A 27,273-nucleotide genomic window follows, 5' to 3' on the forward strand; every position below is an offset into this window, starting at 1 on the left:
CCTTTACATTTAGCTGGTTGGTTGGTAGAGGATAAAACCACCTTTACATTTAGCTGGTTGGTTGGTAGAGGATAAAAGCATGGGTGGGGTTGGTTTATCTATGCTGCAAGTAAATCTTATCTCACATAATATCACAGCTTCGATCCACAGCTGACTTTAGATTGATTGTGTAGATAAATTAGACAAATCTAAAATACCATTATGGGTCTTTGTAATCTGTTGGAAATATGTGTCTCTAATATGGTCATACATTTGGCAGGAAGTGTAGCTCAGTTTCCACCTCATTTTGTGGGCAATGTGCACATAGCCTGTCTTCTCTTGAGAGCCAGGTCTGCCTACGACGGCCTTTCTCAATAGCAAGGCTATGCTCACTGAGTCTGTACATAGTCAAGGATTTTCTTCATTTTCGGTCAGTCACGGTTTGAGCTGAGCAATTAACAAAATGTCTGTTATTTTTTGGTTTTAATTAAATAACTATAAAATTGACCGACGTAGGTTCAATTATTTGAATTCCATTTAGTTAGTTTTTCTTTATGTGAGTTCGATGTGCAGTTTCTGTAGAGATAAAATCAGAGGAAGCCTGAACTGTGTGATGTGGTAGGGAGTTGTAGTTTCTGTAGAGATAAATCAGAGGAAGCCTGAACTGTGTGATGTGGCAGGGAGTTGTAGTTTCCAACATGGCAATATTCTACATAGTTTAAACGCAGAAAACGTGGTAATTAACTCCAATGACCATAATCCATTGCGTGCCTGCTTAAACTTGTCCGGTTTGTGCCGGAGCAAACATGGAGACTGAGAGAAGAGAGAACGTGAGATGGAGAGGGATTGAAAGCAGTTGCTTCCTGAGCCTGAACATAATGAATCTAAGTTATTTAATAGTTGGTATTCAGCAGTCATAAAAGTACGCCTTATTTACCTTTGAAGAACTACTAAAATAGTGATTTTGTCAGACAGCTGCTCTATAGAGATGAGATGATGACTTGGAATGAAATGGTAAAGTCATCAAATCATTTTTGTATTTTTATTAAAGTAAAGTAATGTGAATGAATGATGGTTCATCAAATCAAATGTATTTATATGGCCCTTCTGCTGATGGTGGCTACGACAAACAGACCAAAATGTCCCTAGAAAGGCCAAAACCTAGGAAGAAACCTAGAGAGGAACCAGGCTATGAGGGGTGGCCAGTCCTCTTCTGGCTGTGCCGGGTGGAGATTATAACAGAACATGGCCAAGATGTTAAAATGTTCATAAATGACCAGCATGGTCCAATAATAATAATCACAGTAGTTGTAGAGGGTGCAGCAAGTCAGCACCTCAGGAGTAAATGTCAGTTGTATTTTCATAGCCCATCATTCAGAGTATCTCTACTGCTCCTGCTGAGTGATCAGCAGTAATGAACAGTCACTACAATCATGGGACTTTTATTCATTGTTTTATTCTGTGTTGTTATAGCATTTAACCCACATAATGCATAGTGCATTTAATGTCCCCCCAAAAGTGTAAACCAAAATCAAAAACAGCGATTTATTTTCAAAAGCGAAACTGAACTGACCATAAAAAAGCCCTAATTACTCAGCACCAGTCACAATGGTCTGGTATTGTGCCACCGTGTCTGTTTAGGGACAAATTCTTAATTCTTTCCAATGTGTCAAGTAATTATCTTTTAGTTTTCTCATGATTTGGTTGGGTCTAGTTGTGTTGCTGTCCTGGGGCTCTGTGGAGTCTATTTGTGTTTGTTAACAGAGCCCCAGGACCAGCTGGCTGAGGGGACTCTTCTCCAGGTTCATCTCTCTGTAGGTGAAGGGCTTCGTGGTGGAATGTGTGGGCATCACTTCCTTTTAGGTGGTTGTCTTTTAGTTCATTCAGGGCCAGGTTTAAGTTCCCTGTGGAGCAGATTTTTTTGCCCCAAATATGTTTTTGTGTAGAGCCCGGTAAAAATGGTTACTGGTTTCCCTGACATCTGGACATTTTCTGGAAAATGTATTGATTGTCAGGTATGACAGCTGTTGCAGATTATCTAATTGTTGCTGTAACCTCTCTTTTGTTGGGGACAGCAGGTCATCTGCATACAGGCATTTTATTTAGAGCATTGGTATTAATTATAGATCCCCATTAGTTCCTGTCAAGGCAGCAGCTACTCTTCCTGGGGTTTATTATGGATCCTCATTAGTTCCTGCCAAGGCAGCAGCTACTCTTCCTGGGGTTTATTATGGATCCCCATTAGTTCCTGCCAAGGCAGCAGCTACTCTTCCTGGGGTTTATTATGGATCCCCATTAGTTCCTGCCAAGGCAGGAGCTACTCTTCCTGGGGTTTATTATGGATCCCCATTAGTTCCTGCCAAGGCAGCAGCTACTCTTCCTGGGGTTTATTATGGATCCCCATTAGTTCCTGTCAAGGCAGCAGCTACTCTTCCTGGGGTTTATTATGGATCCCCATTAGTTAGTCCCCAAATCCTACTCAGGATTTCATCACCTGATTATTCATTTTTTTTACCTTGTTACAATGACCCCTCCCTTCACACATTTCAGCAACAAAGTCATTCCCCAACTCTATGAAACATTACGGAGAGAAGTTGAAAAGGAATTGACACAGACACCCTATCTAATTCTCTCCACTGATAGTTGGACCTCCAGAGCAACTCAAAGCTACCTCACTGTGACGGTTCACTATGTACTCAAAGCTACCTCTCTGTGACGGTTCACTATGTACTCAAAGCTACCTCTCTGTGACGGTTCACTATGTACTCAAAGCTACCTCACTGTGACGGTTCACTATGTACTGGAAGCTACCTCTCTGTGACGGTTCACTATGTACTCAAAGCTACCTCTCTGTGACGGTTCACTATGTACTCAAAGCTACCTCACTGTGACGGTTCACTATGTACTCAAAGCTACCTCACTGTAACGGTTCACTATGTACTCAAAGCTACCTCTCTGTGACGGTTCACTATGTACTCAAAGCTACCTCTCTGTGACGGTTCACTATGTACTCAAAGCTACCTCACTGTGACGGTTCACTATGTACTCAAAGCTACCTCACTGTGACGGTTCACTATGTACTGGATTGGGAGATGAAGGGCTACAGGTTGCAAAAACTTGTTCCCTTTATGTGAGTCCTACAAGCGCACACTTAGCCCTAGAATGAATGAATGCTGTGACTGAGTGGGAGCTAGAGAGAACAAATATCACCATCCCAGCCACTGCAGATAACGTACAAGACATTGTAAATGTCATCCGTGAAGCTGACGGGTTTGGGCCCCATATTGGATGTTTTTTGCACACATTCTGAACCTAGCTGCCAAGAGGGCAGTCACTCATCAAGGCGGGACGCCTCCTGGGGAAGGTCGGAAAAGTGGTGTCTTTTTTTTCACAAAAGCACAACCGCTCACCAAGTTTTGACAGTCAAGCAAGAGATGCTCGAGAAACCATAACACAAATGAATCCATGATGTCACAACCCATTGGAATACCGTACATGACATGTTGGAATGTTATGTAGAGCAGCAATCGGCCAGCTACTCTGCTGTATTGGACAAGGCTGTGAAGAAGTCGGTCAAAGACATAGCCATGCCGACTGACAGTGAACTGGAGCCGGCAGGAGAACTCATTCAGCTACTCAACCCCCCTGAGAACAATGACAACTTTCATGAGCAGTGAAACAAATCCCATCTCATCAATAATTCTCCCACTGAAGACAATGATTCTCAAATCCATGGCACCAGGTCCTGAGGACAGTGCAACCATCAGGGAGGCCAAGGCAGCCATCACTCAGGACTTGGAGAGAAGATACACAGACCGGGATCTTCTAGACTACCTTCACAGAGCTACAGCACCTTGATCCAAGGTTTAAATCCCTGCCAGCCTGCTGTGACACGGATCTCATCAAATCATTTGTGGAGCGTCAGGTATTTGATCTATTTTAAAATACAAATGTTATGATATTGTTTTTAATTGTTTATATCACGTGCGTTAAAATGTGATGAGATGTTGTTTTTTTATGAGAAATGTGTCACTTAACACTTAATAATAATAATAATAATAATAATATGTTTGCAATTATTCTTGCCGTTTCAAGCAGTGCAAACAGGGTCATCCACAGAGGAAGAATATCCATCCTCATTATCCCCTCTTCAAACAGGGCCATCCACAGAGGAAGAATATCCATCCTCATTATCCCCTCCTCAAACAGGGCCATCCACAGAGGAAGAATATCCATCCTCATTATCCCCTCCTCAAACAGGGCCATCCACAGAGGAAGAATATCCATCCTCATTATCCCCTCCTCAAACAGGGCCATCCACAGAGGAAGAATATCCATCCTCATTATCCCCTCCTCAAACAGGGCCATCCACAGAGGAAGAATATCCATCCTCATTATCCCCTCCTCAAACAGGGTCATCCACAGAGGAAGAATACCCATCCTCATTATCCCCTCCTCAAACAGGGCCATCCACAGAGGAAGAATATCCATCCTCATTATCCCCTCCTCAAACAGGGTCAGCCACAGAGGAAGAATATCCATCCTCATTATCCCCTCCTCAAACAGGGCCATCCACAGAGGAAGAATATCCATCCTCATTATCCCCTCCTCAAACAGGGCCATCCACAGAGGAAGAATATCCATCCTCATTATCCCCTCCTCAAACAGGGCCATCCACAGAGGAAGAATATCCATCCTCATTATCCCCTCCTCAAACAGGGTCATCTACAGAGGAAGAATACCCATCCTCATTATCCCCTCCTCAAACAGGGCCATCCACAGAGGAAGAATATCCATCCTCATTATCCCCTCCTCAAACAGGGCCATCCACAGAGGAAGAATATCCATCCTCATTACCCCCTCCTCAAACAGGGCCATCCATTGATATTAATTTTCCAACCTGAAACTAAGGAAAAGTCTTCAATACAGGAAACTGCTTTAAAAACCTCATTCCTGTCTCCTAAAAATATGGTGGTATCATCAGCCAGTTGACATAGTTTAAAGTCATTGCCAAGTGCTGAAACACCTTGAAAATTCCCTTTCTTGATATGAAGAGCCATAATTTGAGCAACCAATAAAAATACAAATGGACTAATTGGGCAGCCCTGCCTGATGCCATGGCCAATATCAAATCTTTGGGTTGTCCCGTGACCTAATTTTACAGAGCTAGTACAACCACAATATAACGTTTGGACTGCTTTCAGAAAATAGTCACCAAACTCCAAAAAACATATTGCTTTGAACATAAACTCATGTTCTACAGTGTCAAAAGCTTTATAAAAATCAACAAACATAAGAAAAGTATCATCAAGGATGAGGTCATTATAGTCAATCATATCTGTGATCAACCTGATGTTATTACTAATGTGTCGACCATGCATAAAACCAGATTGTTCTTCATCAATTATATGATGCAAGCGTTGTTTCAACCTCTTAGCAAATACAAGGGCAAATAATTTCCCATCATTATTCAACAGGCTAATGAGTCTCCAGTTGTCTATATAAAGACTATCCTTATTAGGTTTGGGAATCAGTAATTACACCTTGCTTTAAGGAAGCCGGTAAATCCCCTTTTTCTATTGATTCTTGAAACATAGCAAGAATGAAAGGAATCCATTTATCATTGAATGCTTTCTAAAACTTGTTTATTAAACCATCATTTCCAGGGGACCTATTGTCCTTAATGTTTTTAATATAGTCTTTTATCTCAATTTCAGATAACTCATCATCACAAAAATGCCTGAAATCATTATCTATCGTCTTAGCAATGTTTGCTATATTGTCTAAGAAAATATTCATATTGGAAGTTGGCTGGGCTGATGTGTACAGATTTTGATAAAACTAGGCAACATGCTGAGAGATTTTTTGGGGATTTTCATTGGGAGTATTATTGATAATTAATTGAAATATGGAAGTCTTTTTGCCTTCCCTTTTTTTCTAAATTAAATAAATATTTTGTATATATTTTCTCTCCCTCTTCTATCCATTTTCATCTTGATCTTACAAACGCTCCCTGGGCCTTTTCCTTGTAGATACAGTCTGACTGCATTTGCAATGATGATAGCTCCAGTAAATCCTGATTAGTTAGTTCACTTTCTTTTAGTATAATCCACTATTCCCTTTATGATGTCATATTCTTTCTCTCTCTTGGCACAAGAAATTTCTTTCCCCATTGAAATAGCCAAAAGCCTTAATCAAATTTCATTAGGTCCCAGTAACTTCCAAACGTATTCATAACACAATTCCTTTATTTATCATTTATTCCTGCTACTTCCTTCTTAAATACTTCATTCTCTAGTAAAGTCTTGTTCATTTTCCAGTAACCTTTACTAACTTTTTTTGGTTGACAAACCGTGCATATTTATCTTTATTGAGATCCCTTTGTGGTCTGTTAAAATCAATGGTTCAATCGAGACTGTATCAACCTTGTCAGCCATATCTTCAGATATCAGCCAGAAATCAATACGAGATTGTATAGATACATCTTTGGTACTCCATGTAAACATAATCTTATCTGGCTTCTTATGTCTCCAAATATCTAGAACACCTAACCTTAGACATATATTCCTAATCTCACAAACATAATTGCTGTCCTTAGGAGGCCATCTATCTAGATTATCATGTAATACTGTGTTAAAATCTCCACCCCATATTACTTTGGCCAATGTAAATTTAGACATAATTTTACTTATTTTCCTCTCAATGTCTCTATATAAAATACACTTACTTGACTTGTTATTGGAAGCATAAGTATTTACAACAATGAATTGAACGTGGTTGACATCTACCAATAGCTGAAGAAATTTGGCTTGTCCCCAAAAACACTCACAAACTTTTACAGACGCACAATCGAGAGCATCCTGTCGGGCTGTATCACCGCCTGGTACGGCAACTGCTCCGCTCACAACCGTAAGGCTCTCCAGTGGGTAGTGAGGTCTGCACAACGCATCACCGGGGGCAAACTACCTGCCCTCCAGGACACCTACACCACCCGATGTCACAGGAAGGCCAAAAAGATCATCAAGGACATCAACCACCCGAGCCACTGCCTGTTCACCCCGCTATCATCCAGAAGGCGAGGTCAGTACAGGTGCATCAAAGCTGGGACCGAGAGACTGAAAAACAGCTTCTATCTCAAGGCCATCAGACTGTTAAACAGCCATCACTAACATTGAGTGGCTGCTGCCAACATACTGACTCAAATCTCTAGCCACTTTAATAATAAAAAATTGGATGTAATTATTGTATCTCTAGCCACTTTAAACAATGCCACTTTATACAATGTTTACATACCCTACATTACTCATCTCATATGTATATACTGTATACTGCATCTTGCCTATGCCGTTCGGCCATCTCTCATCCATATATTTGTATATACATATTCTTATTCATTCCTTTATACTTGTGTTTATAGGGTAGTTGTTGTGAAATTGTTTGATTACTTGTTAGATATTACTGCACGGATATTACTACACTCGCGTTAACATCTGCTAACCATGTGTATGTGACCAATACAATTTGATTTGATTTTGACTCTTAAAGTTGCCTTTTAAAATAGCAACACCTGCTGACCCATTAGTACCAAATGAAAACCAAATATCATTCCCCCATTGACACTTCCAAAACACAGTATCTGTGGAACAGGCATGAGTTTCTTGAATTAAATAAAAGTCAGCACTCTTACCCTTACAATACAAAAATAAAGATTTCCTTTTCAAATATTACGGATTCCCCTGATGTCCATAATGTTAATAGAAAAAACAGAAATGGACATTTACTATAACTATATGAAGAATATTAATAATTAATTAATTAATATTAATATTAAACTTTTACAAAAATAAATGTTCTTACTAGTTGCAAATAAAAACAGTCCTTTGCAAGTGTTTGACCTAAATTATATATATATATATTTTCATACAATTGCAAATAACATTGTGCCGTAAATTGGTAAAATGAATAGCCATCAAGCTAACATTAAGTGTCGGTGCGAATTTCCCTGCCATTAAAAAATAAGTACAAGTTTGGCTCACAAACAATGCTCTTTCCTCAAGAAATATAAACTTTTATCGAATGCAAATAAAACTCAGTCCTGCACAACTCACTTGATAAATCCAGCAGTCAACAAACTAGGCGTCAGCGTGAATTTCCCTTCCATTAACAAAAGCATTAGCTCCCATCAAAGTATGCACTTTTCCCTTCCTTCCTTGCACTCTCAATCATTGGCCACAGACGATTCCGAGCTTCTTTATCCTCCTTGAACCTCAGGTTGTCGTTCTTTTAATAGTCATATTTCTTTGCACTTTTCCATGTCATATTCCTCGCTATCCTGGTGATGAATCTCATGATCACTGGTCGTTGTGGCTGGTTATTTTCCCCATCTCTCAGCCTACCCAGGCGGTGCACTACATCCAGAGAACCTGCAACAACATTTCGCTCCTCCTCCGGGACTATTGCCCTGCAAATGTCCTTCACTCTTGCTTTGATGTTCTCGTCAGATTTTTCTGCTGTTCCATGAATTCGAAGATTCCATCTCCGACTATACCGGTCATTCTCGTTTACCTTTGACTCCATTTCAGTGAGTTTCAGCTCCTGCTTTGCAACCTGAATGTTGCGTTCTGCTGCTTCAGAGTTTTTACTTCCTCAGCACTGAAATCAATCGATTTCTTCAGGTTAACGATACTGACAGTGTTCTTTTATACCAAATCCATGATGTTATCTGCTCTCGCTTTGATTTTAGCCGTGAGGATGCGGACGATGTTGTCCTGTAGCTCATTGATGGGGCACTTCTCAGCTTCTTTGGGAGTTGCTCCTTGGGTATTCAACTGCAGCCTAAAATGATAAATTTTATCAACTTTGTGAGAAAAACCCTCAAATTGTTCCTCAGCTAGAAATGTTCCACCCTCTCATGCCGCCTTCTTAAGTGACTCCATTATCACACCATCTTGAGCCCCCCTCTGGGAAAGAATCATTAAAGTAGTTGGCAATATCAGTGGGTTTTGTGATAAATTAGCAATCTGATTCAATGAATGCTAGAGCTTGAGTTTGTCTTCTTTGCCTAAATTGTAATTTAAGGTTGCATTTGATACAAATTACACTAATTATTTTGGATCTAATTTTCTTAGTTATTAGTCCTTAGTTCTAGATGTTAGGGAAATAGCCTAAGGTGTTAAAGCCTAGGTAAAGCCTAATGTTAGCTAGCTAGCTAACATTGAACCTGGTTGGTTAGCTACCTGCAGATTCCTGCAGGGTAGTAACATTATGAGTTGGGATTATGGTTCATTGTTTAGTTAGATGGCTAGCTACATGTCTAAACAAAAGACTCCACTATGCAAGTAACTATTTCAATAGAATGTTTACGACGTTACTGCGACAACTGTCGATAGACGTAGCTGGTAAATTCTCTCTGGTTATCTACGCCGATTTCAAAGCACTCAAGCCAGTTAGCTTGGGTATTTGACTGCCATTTTGAGGTCAGAATGCTTTGATCAAACCTTGGGCCAGAGCGTCAGTGTCAGCTCTAAAAGCTCTGAGAGCAAAACACTTTGAATTTACGAACGGCCAATCTGACAACAATCTGAGTTTACCAACGCCCAGAGCACACTTTGGCACTCCAGATTACATTTACCAACACACCCGTAGTATAAACCAGCCTTTAGTCTTGAACTCTTTGGTTGTTTAGTGCATGGCCTCACATGTGAATCCTTAAAGAGATGGCTGGGGATAAAGCTTAAGAGGGTGTGAATGATGCTGAATGGGTGTAGACATTTTCTCAAAAGTGACGTTACAAGTTGACCAATTTTCAAAGCAGAATTACTTTCCCATTGTTCCTCAACTATAGTGTATGATATACCATGTTCTAGCTCTGAGTCTCTAATTTTATCTAATGTAAAAAACATTTCAAATTTTGCTACATTAGACCGACTCGAACCGATCGGTCACCTAACTATTCAGATGTATGGATGTAACATCATCTAACTAATGAGATATCTGGAAGTAACACCTAGCTAATGAGATATCTGCATGTAACACCAGCTAATGAGATATCTGAATGTAGCACCTGGCTAATGAGATATCAGGATGTAGCACCTGGCTAATCAGATATCAGGATGTGGCACCTGGCTAATCAGATATAAGGATGTAGCACCTGGCTAATCAGATATCAGGATGTAGCACCTGGCTAATCAGATATCAGGATGTAGCACCTGGCTAATCAGATATCAGGATGTAGCACCCGGCTAATCAGATATCAGGATGCAGCACCTGGCTAATCAGATATCAGGATGTAACACCTTCTATCTAATGATATATCTAGATGTAACACCTTCTAACTAATGAGAGATATCTGGGTGTACACCTAACTAATGAGATATACAATGCTTTCCGCTAATATTGGCACCCTTGGTAAATATGAGCAAAATGGGCTAATAATATTTGAAAATATTAGAACAAAATCTAGCCTTTATTTGAAGTAAAATGATTAAAAAAAAATGAATGTGAAATAAAGATTTTCTCCGAAACATGTGTGCCACAATTATTGGCACCCCTAGAAATTATTATGAGTAAAATCTAACTGAAGTATATTCCCATTAATATTTTACGTTTTTAAGTTCACCTGAGTGATTAGGAACACTTAAGTGGTGAGCCATGACTTCCTGTTTCACTGGGTTATAAATATGAGGAGACACACCGGCCATGATGAGAGTCCTTTAGGTGCCTTTTGGCAAACTTCAAGTGGCCTGTCATGTGCCTTTTACTGAGGAGTGGCTTCTGTCTGGCCACTCTACCATAAAGGCCTGATTGGTGGAATTCTGCAGAGATGGTTGTCCTTCTGGAAGGTTCTCCCATCTCAACAGAGGAACTTTGGAGCCAAGGCCCTTCTCGACTGAATGCTCAGCTTGGCTGCGGCCAGCTCTAGGATGAGTCTGGGTGGTTCCAAACTTCTTCCGTTTAAGAATGATGGAGGCCACTGTGTTCTCGGAGACCTTCAATGCTGCATAAATGTTTTGGTACCCTTCCCCAGATCTGTGCCTCGACACAATCCTGTCTCGGAGCTCTACGGACAATTCCTTCGAACTCATGGCTTTTGCTCTGACATGCACTGTCAACTGTGGGACAACAGGAGGACTCCAGTCAAGTTCTAGAAACATCTCAAGGATGATCAATGGAAGCAGGATGCACTTGAGCTCAATTTCGAGGCACATTGGACCACAGAGTGAAGGGAAAGCAGCCAACAAGTGCTCAGCATTTGTGAGAACTCCTTCAAGACTGTTGGAAAAGCATTCCAGGTGAAGCTGGTTGAGAGAATGCCAAGAGTGTGCAAAGCTATCATCAATGAAAAGTGTGGCTACTTTGAAGAATCTAAAATATAACATATATTTTCATTTGTTTAACACTTTTTTGGTTACTACATGATTCCATATGTGTTATTTCATAGTTTTGACATCTTCACTATTATTCTACAATGTAGAAAATAGTAAAAATAAAGACAAACCCTTGAATGAGCAGGTGTGTCCAAACTGTTGACTGGTAATGTATTTGAAACTAATCCACTGATTCCGCCTCAATCATTATCACAGCCTGTTCTCCCTAATTAAGGTGCCACCAACCTTCTGTGATATCTAGTATACTTTGACACAAGGGCAGAAAGGGAGGATGATTGGCAGGAGTTCTAATGAAGTTGGTCCAGTTGGTACTTACACCAGACCATAATCTTTTGAATATTGGACAATAGTAAAGCAGTACATTTGGAAGTGCCAATCCTCCATCTTATCCCCTTCTTTCTATCCTAGGTGATAAAATACCTGATGAGCCTATCTAATCTGGTAAAAAATGATTTCAGAAGAAAGATCGGAAGACATTGAAAAAGGTATAGAAATGTTAATTTTAACAGATTGGATTCTGCCAGCTAAGGAGGGAGGCAGACTATCCCAGCATTGTAAATCTACTTTAACTCGTGTGACTAATCTTGCAAAGATAGTTTTATGGAGAGTTGCTAGAGAATGTGTTATATTCACACCTAAATAGTAAAAACCAGAGGGCGACAAACGGAAAGGCCATGGGGAATTAGCTTGGCAGCGGGGTTAATCGCAAAACATTAACTTTTCTGAATGTTTAATCTGTAACCTGAGAATGATCCAAATGTGTTATATGCTATCGACAGAGGTTACATGGTGATATGTAATAGTAGGTCAGTAGTGACACTTTGTGATTCCAGTGAATTATGGTGATCATTTTAAGGCCAAAGAAAGCTGTTCGTAAGTGCAAAAAGGAGCGGGGATATAGTGCACCCTTGACGGGTTCCTCTGGAGAGCGGGAAGCATTTTGAATGTTTAGAGTTGGTGTGCATGCTATCTGTTGGAGCAGAATAGAGCAGATGTATCTATGAGATAAAATTGGACCCAAAATCAAATCTTCCTACAATCTTAAATACATTTTCCCACTCCACCCGGTCGAAAGCCTTCTCCGGATCAAGAGAAACAACAATTTCGGGGTCTGGATAAACAAAAAGAGAGAGTATAACGTACATTGGAAAATAGTTGTCGCTCTTTGCATACAGGTTTGTGCTGTGGGGGAGATCTTCGTGGGCTATACTCAGCCTTGTCTCAGGGTAGGAAGTTGGTGGTTTGAAGACATCCCTCTAATGGTGTGGGGGCTGTGCTTTGGCAAAGTGGGTGGGGTAGTATCCTGCCTGTTTGACCCTGTCCGGGGGTATCGTTGGACGGGGCCAGTGTCTTCCGACCCTTCCTATCTCAGCCTCCAGTATTTATGCTGCAGTAGTTTATGTGTCGGGGGGCTAGGGTCAGTCTGTTATATCTGGAGTACTTCTCATCCGGTGTCCTGTGTGAATTTAAGTATGCTCCCTCTAATTTTCTCTCTCTCCCTCCCCTCCCCAAGGACCTGAGCATTGGGACCTAGGACCATGCCTCAGGACTGCCTGGCCTGATGACTCCTTGCTGTCCCCAGTCCACCTGGTCGTGCTGCTGCTCCAGTTTCAACTGTTCTACCTGCGGCTATGGAATCCTGACCTGTGCACCGGACGTGCTACCTGTCCCAGACCTGCTGTTTTCGACTCTCTCTTCCGTAGCTGCTGTCTAACTCTGAATGCTCAGCGATGAAAAGCCAACTGACATTTACTCCTGAGGTGCTGGCCTGTTGCACTCTCTACAACCACTGTGATTATTATTATTTGACCATGCTGGTCATCTATAAACGTTTGAACATCTTGGCCATGTACTCTTATAATCTCAACCCGGCACAGCCACAAAAGGACTGTCCACCCCTGGTTCCTCTCTAGGTTTCTTCCTAGACTCCTGCCTTTCTAGGGAGTTTTTCCTAGCCACCGTGCTTCTACACCTGCATTGCTTGCTGTTTGGGGTTTTAGGCTGGGTTTCTGTACAGCACTTTGAGATATCAGCTGATGTAAAAAAGGGCTTTATGAATAAATTTGATTTTATTGAATGAAGCCCGTTTGATCATCAGATATGATGGTAGGGATCCACCACCTTCTGCCGGATCTTGAGTTTAAGTTGGTGAACATATCTAATAGTAATGGGGCGAGTTGATCTGAGAATTTATTTTTTAATCGACTGGGAAGCCGTCAGGGCCTGGGGCTTTGTCACTTTGCATTAACTATCTCATCAAGATGCACAGGGTTGTCCAGCACATGTCCATATCAATGGATGGAATATCCAAGTTATCTAAAAAGTTATCCATATTATCAGATGGATTTGTAGAGAATAAAATGAATAAAAAGTTGAATTAATATTATATTAACTTGTAAGATTACGGGAAGAGAGCTGAGAGATAAGATGATGGAGGAAACATGGCACCATCCCTACGGTGAAGCATGGTGGTGACAGCATCGCTGTGGGGATGTTTTCAGTGGCAGGGACTGGGAGACTAGTCAGGATTGAGGGAAAGATGAACGGAGCAAAGTACTGAGATCCGTGATGAAAACCAGCTCCAGAGCACACAGGACCTCAGACTGTGGGTGAAGGTTCACCTTCCAACAAGACAAAAGCCCTTAGAACACAGCCAAGACGACAGCCCTAAGCACACAGCCAAGACAACGCAGGAGCAACTCTCCCCATTCAACCTGACAGAGCCTGAGAGGATCTGCAGAGAAGAATGAGAGAAACTCCCTAAATACAGGTGTTTCAAGCTTGAGGCGTCAAACCCAAGAAGCCTGGAGGCTGTAATCGCATCATACCCAAGAAGACTGGAGGCTGTAATCGCGTCATACCCAAGAAGACTGGAGGCTGTAATCGCGTCAAACCCAAGAAGACTGGAGGCTGTAATCGCGTCATACCCAAGGAGACTGGAGGCAGTAATCGCGTCATACCCAAGAAGACTGGAGGCTGTAATCGCGTCATACCCAAGGAGACTGGAGTCTGTAATCGCGTCATACCCAAGAAGACTGGAGGCTGTAATCGCGTCAAACCCAAGAAGACTGGAGGCTGTAATCGCGTCATACCCAAGAAGACTGGAGGCTGTAATCGCGTCAAACCCAAGAAGACTGGAGGCTGTAATCGCGTCATACCCAAGAAGACTGGAGGCTGTAATCGCGTCAAACCCAAGAAGACTGGAGGCTGTAATCGCGTCAAACCCAAGAAGACTGGAGGCTGTAATCACGTCATAACCAAGAAGACTGGAGGCTGTAATCGCGTTAAAGCCCCTTTTACTGGTTCAAATAGTCGACCAATCAGCCTGTTACCTTTAGTACAGTTCAGGAAAACATTGTGTTTGATCAGATACAATGCTACTTCCCAGAAAATAAATTGACAATAGTCTTTCAGCACACTTATAGGAACGGACATTCAACCAACAAGCACAGCATTTACACAAATGACTGATGATTGGCTGAGAGAAATCGATGATAAAAAGATTGTGGGAGCTGTTTTGTTAGACTTCAGTGCAGCTTTTGACATTATCGATCATAGTCTGCTGCTGGAAAAACGTATGTGTTATGGCTTTACACCCCCTGCTATAACATGGATAAAAAGTTACCTGTCTAACAGAACACAGAGGGTGTTCTTTAATGGAAGCCTCTCCAACATAATCCAGGTAGAATCAGGAATTCTCCATGGATCATCTGGAGCGTCAGGCACGTGACTGATTGGCTGGTCTGTCAGTTCAACAATCAGCTGTAGTGTCAAGCATGCGACTAATTGGCTGGTCTGTCAGTGGTTGAGAGATAGAGACAAATTTGAGGACAGTGACAGTCAATACCGCCTTGCACACTCTTGCCTGATCTAGGGTGTAATCATTAGTCTAACAGTTGCAAACGAGAGTTTCTATTGGACAAATTCAGGTATATTATCGCCGTTTCATTCGATTTGCTTCCGTTTAAGAAACGTCTTTTTAAACAGAATCAGCGGAATGAATACACCCCTGATCACCAGGAAACACAGTTCACTCTCATAGCAGCCACGTTGTATTCCTTCTCTTCCTTTCGCTTGTGGACTTCAATGCACAACACATCAGCTGTACGTGACCAGGAGAAAAAACCTTTCCAAGCCAAACCGCTACACACAGCCTACATCGTTGTCACCATATTAGATAAAGTAACGTCATAGTCAATATAGCTAATAGAACTAATGTGTTAGTAAACCTGCTACAAACATGTACCGTTACAGTGTACAGTCAGTAAGCAGTTACACCTGGTGGCAATAAATTAATACATTTCTCTCTTGCTTCTCCTTCATTTTGGAATAAATTAATACATTTCTCTCTTGCTTCTCCTTCATTTTGGAACAAATTCATTTGTTCAAAGCTGTTCAATTGTTGTCTTTCTTTCTCTTTAAGGCAACTACTCACCACAATTTATGCACTGCAGTGCTAGCCAGCTGTAGCTTATACTTTCAGTACTAGATCCCTTCTCTCATCCTTTGATTGGGTGGACAACATGTCAGTTCATGCTGCAAGAGCTCTGATAGGCTGGAGGACGTCCTCTGGAAGTTGTCATAATTACTGTATAAGTCTATGGAAGGAGGTGAGAACCTCCTAGATTTTGTATTGAATTCAATGTACCCAGAGGAGGATGGAAACTAGCTGTCCTCCGGCTACACCATTGTGCTACCCTACAGAGTGCTATTGAGGCTACTGTAGACATTTGCTAAACAGTGTTTTAATCAGTTATTTGGTGACGTGATTATATTTAGCGTAGTTTTATCTAAAAAGGATAACTTTTTAAATGTTTTACCATTTAAATTTTTATGAAATTCACTGAGAAGGATGGTCCTCCCCTTCCTCCTCTGAGGAGCCTCAACTGATACATAGACATTCAGTTGTATAATTGACTACGTATCCCCCTTTCTCCACTTTAATAATGTTTACCTACTGCTTTACTCATTTCATATGTATAAACTGTGTTCTATTCTAATATAGACTGAATATTAGTCAATGCCACATCGACATCACTCGTCTTAGTTTATGTATTTCTTAATTCCATTATTTTACTTTTAGATTTGTGTATTGTTGTGAATTGTTAGATACTACTGCATTTATCTACACCGATAATAACATCTGCTAGGATTTGATTTGATACATATGTGTATGTGACAACTAAAAATTGATTTGATTTGTAGCGTGATTCATTACTACAGAAAATGCTTTTCCACTGCTCCAGAGTCCAATGGTGGGGAGCTTTACACCACTCCAGCCCACGCTTGGCATTACGCATGGAGATCTTAGGCTTGGAAACTGGCCATGGAAACCCATTTCATGAAGTTCCCGACGAACAGCTTGTGCTGACGTTGTTTCCAGGGGCAGTTTGGAACTCAGTAGTTAGTGTTGCAACCGAGGACAGACGATTTTGACATGCTACAGTACGCACTTCAGCACTCGGCGGTCCTGTTCTGTGAGCTTGTGTGGTCTACCACTTCGTGTCTGAGCCATTGTTGCTCCTAGACGTTTCCTCTTTATAATACAGCACTTAGAGTTGACTGGGGGCAGCTCTAGCAGGGCAGAAATTTGACGAACTGACTCGTTGGAAAGGTGGCATCCTACCTTCTCTACCTCTCTTATTCTCTACCTCTCTACCGCTCTACCATCTTATCTCTCTATCCTCTCTACCTCTCTACCTTCTCTACCTCTTTAGCCTCTCTACCTCTCTACCCTCTCTACCTCTCTACCCTCTCTACCTCTCTACCCTCTCTACCCTCTCTACCTCTCTACCCTCTCTACCCCTCTACCCTCTCTACCCCTCTACCTCTCTACCCTCTCTACCCTCTCTACCCTCTCTACCTCTCTACCCTCTCTACCCTCTCTACCTCTACTTCTCTACCTCTCCACCCTCTCTACCTCTCTACCCTCTCTACCCTCTCTACCTCTTTACCCTCTCTACCTCTCTACCCTCTCTACCTCTCTACCTCTTTACCCTCTCTACCTCTCTACCCTCTCTACCTCTCTACCCTCTCTACCCTCTCTACCCTCTCTACCTATCTACCCTCTCTACCCTCTCTACCTCTCTACCCTCTCTACCCTCTCTACCTCTTTACCCTCTCTACCTCTCTACCCTCTCTACCTCTCTACCCTCTCTACCCTCACTACCCTCTCTACCCTCTCTACCTCTCTACCATCTCTACCTCTCTACCCTCTCTACCTCTCTACCCTCTCTACCTCTCTACCCTCTCTACCTCTACCTCTCTCCCCTCTCTACCTCTCTACCCTCTCTACCTCTTTACCCTCTCTACCTCTCTACCCTCTCTACCTCTCTACCCTCTCTACCCTCTCTACCCTCTCTACCTCTCTACTCTCTCTACCCTCTCTACCCTCTCTACCCTCTCTATCCTCTCTACCCTCTCTACCCTCTCTACCTCTCTACCCTCTCTACCCTCTCCACCCTCTCCACCCTCTCTCCCTCTCTACCTCTTTACCCTCTCTACCTCTCTACCCTCTCTACCTTTCCACCCTCTCTACCTCTCCACCCTCTCTACATCTCTACCCTCTCTACCCTCTCTACCCTCTCTACCTCTCTACCCTCTCTACCCTCTCTACCTCTCTACCCTCTCTACCCTCTCTACCTCTTTACCCTCTCTACCTCTCTACCCTCTCTACCTCTCTACCCTCTCTACCCTCACTACCCTCTCTACCCTCTCTACCTCTCTACCTCTCTACCATCTCTAACTCTCTACCCTCTCTACCTCTCTACCCTCTCTACCTCTCTACCCTCTCTACCTCTACCTCTCTCCCCTCTCTACCTCTCTACCCTCTCTACCTCTTCACCCTCTCTACCTCTCTACCCTCTCTACCTCTCTACCCTCTCTACCCTCTCTACCCTCTCTACCTCTCTACTCTCTCTACCCTCTCTACCCTCTCTACCCTCTCTATCCTCTCTACCCTCTCTACCTCTCTACCCTCTCTACCCTCTCTACCTCTTTACCCTCTCTACCTCTCTACCCTCTCTACCTCTCTACCCTCTCTACCCTCTCTACCCTCTCTACCTCTCTACTCTCTCTACCCTCTCTACCCTCTCTACCCTCTCTATCCTCTCTACCCTCTCTACCCTCTCTACCTCTCTACCCTCTCTACCCTCTCCACCCTCTCCACCCTCTCTCCCTCTCTACCTCTTTACCCTCTCTACCTCTCTACCCTCTCTACCTCTCCACCCTCTCTACCTCTCCACCCTCTCTACATCTCTACCCTCTCTACCCTCTCTACCCTCTCTACCTCTCTACCCTCTCTACCCTCTCTACCTCTCTACCCTCTCTACCTCTTTACCCTCTCTACCTCTCTACCCTCTCTACCTCTCTACACTCTCTACCCTCACTACCCTCTCTACCCTCTCTACCTCTCTACCTCTCTACCATCTCTACCTCTCTACCCTCTCTACCTCTCTACCCTCTCTACCTCTCTACCCTCTCTACCTCTACCTCTCTCCCCTCTCTACCTCTCTACCCTCTCTACCTCTTCACCCTCTCTACCTCTCTACCCTCTCTACCTCTCTACCCTCTCTACCTCTCTACCCTCTCTACCCTCTCTACCCTCTCTACCCTCTCTACCTCTCTACTCTCTCTACCCTCTCTACCCTCTCTACCCTCTCTACCTCTCTACCTCTACCTCTCTACCATCTCTACCTCTCTACCCTCTCTACCTCTCTACCCTCTCTACCTCTACCTCTCTACCATCTCTACCTCTCTACCCTCTCTACCTCTCTACCCTCTCTACCCTCTCTACCCTCTCTACCCTCTCTACCTCTCTACTCTCTCTACCCTCTCTACCCTCTCTACCCTCTCTACCCTCTCTATCCTCTCTACCCTCTCTACCTCTCTACCCTCTCTACCCTCTCTACCCTCTCCACCCTCTCCACCCTATCTCCCTCTCTACCCTCTATCTCCCTCTCTACCTCTCTACCCTCTCTTCCTCTCTACCCTTTCTACCTTCTACCTCTCTACCCTCTCTACCCTCTCTACCTCTCTACCCTCTCTGCCTCTTATAGTACAGTAACAGCTGCAATCAGTTATCTTTCTGAAAAGGGTTTGCTAACAAAAATATTTTTTCCTCTCCTCACCCCTCTTGTCCTCCCCCTCCTCCGCCCTGTTGTCTTCCCCCTCCTCCACCAATCCGCGCCACTCCTCTCCTCTCCTCCCACTCCTCCTCCCCTCATCTCCTCTACTCACCTCTCACCTCTCTCCTTCCCTCTCCTCCCCTCCCCCCTCTCTCCTTCCCTCTCCTCCCCTCCCCCCTATGCTTGCCTCTCCTCTCCTCTCCTCTCCTCTCCTCTCCTCTAGGGTCTGTATGAGGAGTGTCAGTATCTCTTCCAGCCCCAGCTCATCGTTCAGAGGCTGATAGGGATCTCTGTTCTCTATCCTGGTTACTTCATAGAACAGATGGTTCCTGCCCACAACAGATCTGTGCTCTACAAGTACGTCTACTCTACTCGATCCCTATTGTGACATCACTGTCTGTCTGTCTGTCTGTCTGTCTGTCTGTCTGTCTGTCTGTCTGTCTGTCTGTCTGTCTGTCTATTCAATTCAATTCAATTCAATTCAATTTAAGGACTTTATTGTCATTGGAAACATATGTTAACATTGCCAAAGCAAGTGAAATAGATAATAAACAAAAGTGAAATAAACAATAAAAATTAACAGTAAACATTACACTCACAAAAGTTCCAAAAGAATAAAGACATTTCAAATGTCATATTATGTGCAAATAGTTAAAGTACAAAAGGGAAAATAAATAAACATAAATATGGGTTGTATTTACAATGGTGTTTGTTCTTCACTGGTTGACCTTTTCTAGTGCCAACAGGTCACACATTTTGCTGCAGTGATGGCACACTGTGGTATTTCACCCAATTTAAATTCTTTGTGGGTCTTTGTAATCTGAGGGAAATATGTGTCTCTAATATGATCATACAGTACATTTGGCAGGAAGTGCAGCTCAGTTTCCACCTCATTTTGTGGGCAGTGTGCACATAGCCTGTCTTCTCTTGAGAGCCATGTCTGCCTACGGCGGCCTTTCTCAATAGCAAGGCTATGCTCACTGAGTCTGTACATAGTCAAAGCTTTCCTTAATTTTGGGTCAGTCACAGTTGTCAGGTATTCTGCTGTACTCTCTGTTTAGGGCCAAATAGCATTCTAGTTTGCTCAGTTTTTTTTGTAAATTCTTTCCAATGTGTCAAGTGATTATCTTTTTGTTTTTTCATGATTTGGTTGGGTCTAATTGTGTTGCTTTCCTGGGGGTTTGTTTGTGTTTGTGAACAGAGCCCCAGGACCAGCTTGCTTAGGGGGCTCTTCTCCAGGTTCATATCTCTGTAGGTGATGGCTTTGTTATGGAAGGTTTGGGAATCGCTTCCTTTTAGGTGGTTGTACAATTTAAAGGCTCTTTTCTGGATTTTGATAATTAGTGGGTATCGGCCTAATTCTGCTCTGCATGCATTATTTGGTGTTCTACGTTGTACACGGAGGACATTTTTGCAGAATTCTGCATGCAGAGTCTCAATTTGGTGTTTGTCCCATTTTGTGAAATCTTGGTTGGTGAGCGGACTACAGACCTCACAACCATAAAGGGCAATTACTGTAGTGTTATAACGATGTGCAAATAGTTAAAGTACTAAAGGGATAACTATCTCTCTCTGTCTCTCTCTCTCTCTCTGTCTCTCTGTCTCTCTCTCTCTCTCCCTGTTTCTCATTCTCTCATTCTCTCTCTGTCTCTCATTATCTCTCTCATTATCTCTCTCTCCCCCTGTCTCTCTCTCCCTCTCCCTCCCTGTCTCTCTCTCTCTCTCTCCCTCTCAGTCCCTGTCTCTCTCTCTCTCTCTCCCTCTCAGTCCCTGTCTCTCTCTCTCTCCCCCTCTCTCTCTCCCTGCCTCTCATTCTCTCTCTCTCCCCTGTCTCTCTCTCTCCCTCTCCCTCCCTGTCTCTCTCTTTCTCTCTCTTTGTCTCTCTCTCCCTGTTTCTCATTCTCTCTCTCTCTCGCTCTCTGTCTCTCATTCTCTCGCTCTCTCTCTCTCTCTCTCTCTCTCTCTCTCTCTGTCTCTCATTATCTCTCTCATTATCTCTCTCTCTCTCTCTCTCTCCCCCTCTCTCTCTCCATCTCTCATTCTCTCTCTCTCCCCCTGTCTCTCTCTCTCCCTCTCCCACCCTGTCTCTCTCTTTCTCTCTCTTTGTCTCTCTCCATTTTCTCTCTCTCTCTCTGTCTCTGTCTCTGCCTCTCTCACTCTTTTTTTAATGCTGGGACTAACTGTGTATTACGGGTCAATTCAACAACATACAGAGAGTTTGCATAGTGTTATTCATTCTAAATCTGTTCTCTTCTAAAGCTTAGAAAACATTCACTTGGTAGGACTACTGAATGTCAATGAACTAGGAACGAGAATGATTTGTTTGAATTAATCAGGTGTGAAACGAGCCCAATGGAGTGGAAGCTAGCTAATGAAGGAAACATTAATTACTTATTATTTATTATTTTTAATTTTCAAATGGAAAAATCTACATTCATAATAACCTGTTTATCTGAATGCCTTTAATAGTATATAGAAAACAATTAATGTTGCCATTTCTTCTGTTGTTTAAACTCTGCAGCGATACACCATCCCATCTGGTTTAAACTCTCGTTGGTTCGTTTGATGTGCAACATAAGACTAAATTAATTGGACTGAAAGGACAAATAGAAAACAGCTAACTGATAGTCCTTTGGATGAAAACAAAAACATTTACTTTCTCAGTAATCAAAGCATAGAGTTAATCTTCACATTTCCACAATGTTGTACAGATAATTCATCCTAATTTGGTATATTTTGAATAATGTCAATATTTTCTAGAAGAAAGGATGCCTTTTCTGTCCCCTAACGATCAATCAGTACAATGGGGCTATAATAATGCTGTTAATGATAATAATAATGATGATGATAAATAATGATGATGATAAATAATGATGATGATGATGATAAATAATGATGATGATAAATAATGATGATGATGATGATACATAATGATGATGATAAATAATGATAATAATGATAAAAAAGGATAATAATGATAATGATGCTAAATAATGATGATGATGATAAATAATGATAATGATGATAAATAATGATGATGATAATAAATAATGATGATGATAAATAATGATAATGATAATAAATAATGACAATGATGATACATAATGATATTTATGATAAATAATGATGATGATGATGATGATGATGATAAATAATAATAATAATGATAAATAATGATAATGATGATAAATATGGTGATAAATAATGATAATGATGATAAATAATGATGATGATGATGATAAATAATGATAATGATGATAAATAATGATAATTATGATAAATAATGATGATAAATAATGATAGTGATGATAATAATGATGATAGTGATGATAATAATGATGATAGTAATGATAATAATGATCATAGTGATGATAATAATGATCATAGTGATGATGATGATAGTGATGGTGATGATGATGATGATGATGATGATGATGATGATAGTATTGATAATAATGATGATAGTGATGATAGTGATGATGATGATGATAGTGATGATGATAGTGATGATGATGATAGTGATGATGATGATGATAGTGATGATAATAATGATGATAATGAAAGTGATGATGATAGTGATGATGATGATAGTGATGATGATGATGATGATAGTGATGATGATAGTGATGATAGTGATGATGATGATGATAGTGATGATGATGATAGTGATGATGATGATGATGATAGTGATGATGATGATGATGATGATAGTGATGATGAGGATGATAGTGATGATGATGATAGTGATGATGATGATGATGATGATGATGATGATAGTGATGATGAGGATGATAGTGATGATGATGATAGTGATGATGATGATGATGATGATAGTGATGATAGTGATGATGATGATGATGATAGTGATGACGATGATGATGATGATGATGATGCAGAACATTACTGCATGTTTCTTTATTAACTCCTTTCTAGATCAGCCTGTGTTGATGCATATTATGAATGTATTTAGTCTGTTAAACACAAAATAACTATGTTGTAAGTGATAATTTTAGACTGGTCTGGAGCAGAAAAAGAAAGTATCTTCATCCATGCTCTACCTATGTTTTCCAGCACACAGCTTTCACCTACAGTAGTGTCTATAACGGTCTACTGTACTTTAAACAACATGTATGCTTCTCACCATGGGGCAGAATGAGGTCCAACCCTCTAAAACAGTCTCACTCTTCAGGGCTAATGAACTTTTAAGAAAATGTAAATACTGTACCGCAATTTCAGATATACTGCCAATGTGTTTTTATTATCATTTGCAGAGTGTTCATCCCCAGTTACGTGTCCAGTGTAAAGGTCCAACTGGCTAACTGCAGCACACACCCCAGAGACCAACCATCCAGGGGACAGACGGGAGACAGAGACAGTACTGGAGACAGCTGTTCTGTTGTCTTAAAGATCCGAGCCAGGGCTCCTCCAGTCCACAACTCATCAGCTCTGGACTGCAGGGAGTGGTCACCCTGTGAGCTTGACACACCCCTTCCTGCCTGGGAACACTGGTACTATATCCTGGTGGAGCGTTACCTAAGCAACCAGGACGTATACTTCCGCATCGGTGTGCAGGTCACAGGTAGGCAGTGATGGTTTGTTTCTTTCTCTGTCTCTGTCTCTTGTCTCTGTGTTGTGCAGAGGTTTGAGGCCTCATTTGGGTCGTATGTCTAGTCGGTGAGATCAAAACCAATCTCTGTGAATCTCTATAGTGGGACATAATATTGAGAGTGTCCTGTTATGTCTGTGACCTAACGAGGGAGTGTCCTGTTATGTCTGTGTCCTAACGAGGGAGTGTCCTGTTATGTGTGTGTCCTAACGAGGGAGTGTCCTGTTATGTGTGTGTCCTAATGAGGGAGTGTCCTGTTATGTCTGTGTCCTAATGAGGGAGTGTCCTGTTATGTGTGTATCCTGTTATGTGTGTGTCCTAACGAGGGAGTGTCCTGTTATGTGTGTGTCCTAATGAGGGAGTGTCCTGTTATGTCTGTGTCCTAACGAGGGAGTGTCCTGTTATGTGTGTATCCTGTTATGTGTGTGTCCTAACGAGGGAGTGTCCTGTTATGTGTGTGTCCTGTTGTGTGTGTCCTAACGAGGGAGTGTCCTGTTATGTGTGTGTCCTGTTATGTGTGTGTCCTAATGAGGGAGTGTCCTGTTATGTGTGTGTCCTAACGAGGGTCTCGTCTGTAAGGAAATCAAACCACTCAAATCCCTTTGAGACTGCAGAGTGTCATTACAGAAAGCATTCTATATCATAACATTCACAGTCACACTCTTTCATGGAGATTTAACTGAAGCATTCTGAAGTATCGTGCAGGTCTGTTATATCCTCGAGATGTGAGCATGTATTAACAGCAAGCCACGAGATCAGTCACACACACATATGCACGCACGTACACCAGAGCCTTGCATGGGCATTACATTTAAGCCCGAGCCGCACCCAGACCCAATTGCTTCTTCTAAATTTAAGGCCCGACTCTAAAATCGGAAATAACTTTCTTCATTAGTAAATCCGTTAGCTACTCGTCTCAGTCGTAGCTGCTCCTGGCTGCGCTACCGCTCGGCATGTATGAGTATCCATAGCAACGGCTCTGCTTTGAGCTGCTCAATGACGAGACATTAGTAGAGCTGTTAGCTAGCTACTTTAAGTAAATCCGACAAAACTCACGGAACTTTCTTATTTTTTTGTGAAATAATCTCTCTTGTCGACTCAGACAATGTTTTGGTCTTATATTTGACGGGGTTGAAGACCTTCTAACACCATGTTATGATCTTACCAGCAGAGCAGAAGCAAGTGGCTCAGCGTCAAAATGTTTGTGATCAATTTAGTCATTCTTGAAAATGATATCGGAGCCCTGCCCATATCCTAGCTATTGAATAAAAAACATGTTCTACCCGGCCCTGACCTGATGTATAGAGCTGTGGGGCTTGTTTCGGCCAGCAGAGCTACGTTACAGAGAGCAGTGGGGCTTGGTTCGGCCAGCAGAGCTACGTTACAGAGAGCTGTGGGGCTTGGTTCGGCCAGCAGAGCTACGTTATATAGAGCTGTGGGGCTTGTTTCGGCCAGCAGAGCTACGTTACAGAGAGCTGTGGGGCTTGGTTCAGCCAGCAGAGCTACGTTACAGGGAGCTGTGGGGCTTGTTTCGGCCAGCAGAGCTACGTTACAGAGAGCTGTGGGGCTTGGTTCGGCCAGCAGAGCTACGTTACAGAGAGCAGTGGGGCTTGGTTCGGCCAGCAGAGCTACGTTACAGAGAGCTGTGGGGCTTGGTTCGGCCAGCAGAGCTACGTTATATAGAGCTGTGGGGCTTGTTTCGGCCAGCAGAGCTACGTTACAGAGAGCTATGGGGCTTGGTTCAGCCAGCAGAGCTACGTTACAGGGAGCTGTGGGGCTTGTTTCGGCCAGCAGAGCTACGTTACAGAGAGCTGTGGGGCTTGGTTCGGCCAGCAGAGCTACGTTACAGGGAGCTATGGGGCTTGGTTCGGCCAGCAGAGCTACGTTACAGAGAGCTGTGGGGCTTGTTTTGGCCAGCAGAGCTACGTTACAGGGAGCTATGGGGCTTGGTTCGGCCAGCAGAGCTACGTTACAGAGAGCTATGGGGCTTGGTTCGGCCAGCAGAGCTACGTTACAGAGAGCTATGGGGCTTGGTTCGGCCAGCAGAGCTACGTTACAGAGAGCTGTGGGGCTTGGTTCGGCCAGCAGAGCTACGTTACAGAGAGATGTGGGGCTTGGTTCAGCCAGCAGAGCTACGTTACAGAGAGCTGTGGGGCTTGGTTCGGCCAGCAGAGCTACGTTACAGAGAGCTGTGGGGCTTGGTTCGGCCAGCAGAGCTACGTTACAGAGAGCTGTGGGGCTTGGTTCGGCCAGCAGAGCTACGTTACAGAGAGCTGTGGGGCTTGGTTCGGCCAGCAGAGCTACGTTACAGAGAGCTGTGGGGCTTGGTTCGGCCAGCAGAGCTACGTTACAGAGAGCTATGGGGCTTGGTTCGGCCAGCAGAGCTACGTTACAGAGAGCTGTGGGGCTTGGTTCGGCCAGCAGAGCTACGTTACAGAGAGCTGTGGGGCTTGGTTCGGCCAGCAGAGCTACGTTACAGAGAGCTGTGGGGCTTGGTTTGGCCAGCAGAGCTACGTTACAGAGAGCTGTGGGGCTTGGTTCGGCCAGCAGAGCTACGTTACAGAGAGCTGTGGGGCTTGGTTCGGCCAGCAGAGCTACGTTACAGAGAGCTGTGGGGCTTGGTTCGGCCAGCAGAGCTACGTTACAGAGAGCTATGGGGCTTGGTTCGGCCAGCAGAGCTACGTTACAGAGCGCTGTGGGGCTTGGTTCGGCCAGCAGAGCTACGTTACAGAGAGCTGTGGGGCTTGGTTCGGCCAGCAGAGCTACGTTACAGAGAGCTGTGGGGCTTGGTTCGGCCAGCAGAGCTACGTTACAGGGAGCTATGGGGCTTGGTTCGGCCAGCAGAGCTACGTTACAGAGAGCTGTGGGGCTTGTTTTGGCCAGCAGAGCTACGTTACAGGGAGCTATGGGGCTTGGTTCGGCCAGCAGAGCTACGTTACAGAGAGCTGTGGGGCTTGGTTCGGCCAGCAGAGCTACGTTACAGAGAGCTATGGGGCTTGGTTCGGCCAGCAGAGCTACGTTACAGAGAGCTGTGGGGCTTGGTTCGGCCAGCAGAGCTACGTTACAGAGAGCTGTGGGGCTTGGTTCGGCCAGCAGAGCTACGTTACAGAGAGCTGTGGGGCTTGGTTCGGCCAGCAGAGCTACGTTACAGAGAGCTGTGGGGCTTGGTTCGGCC

At 43.2% G+C, this 27,273-nt stretch overlaps 1 protein-coding gene across 1 annotated transcript in view; it reads left to right on the forward strand.

Annotated features, from left to right (window-relative positions):
- Positions 1-19,761: 19,761 nt before the first annotated feature.
- Positions 19,762-27,273, forward strand: part of LOC139389950 (transmembrane protein 8B) — a 121,609-nt gene continuing 114,097 nt past the window's right edge. The window contains exons 1-2 of the mRNA XM_071136995.1: positions 19,762-19,849; positions 23,764-24,071. Of these exons, the coding sequence (XP_070993096.1) occupies positions 19,815-19,849; positions 23,764-24,071 (343 nt within the window). The 5' untranslated portion in view covers positions 19,762-19,814. The remainder of the gene's footprint in view (positions 19,850-23,763; positions 24,072-27,273) is intronic.

This window comes from Oncorhynchus clarkii, chromosome 30 (genome assembly GCF_045791955.1).
Source record: "Oncorhynchus clarkii lewisi isolate Uvic-CL-2024 chromosome 30, UVic_Ocla_1.0, whole genome shotgun sequence".
Classification (NCBI taxonomy): domain Eukaryota; kingdom Metazoa; phylum Chordata; class Actinopteri; order Salmoniformes; family Salmonidae; genus Oncorhynchus; species Oncorhynchus clarkii.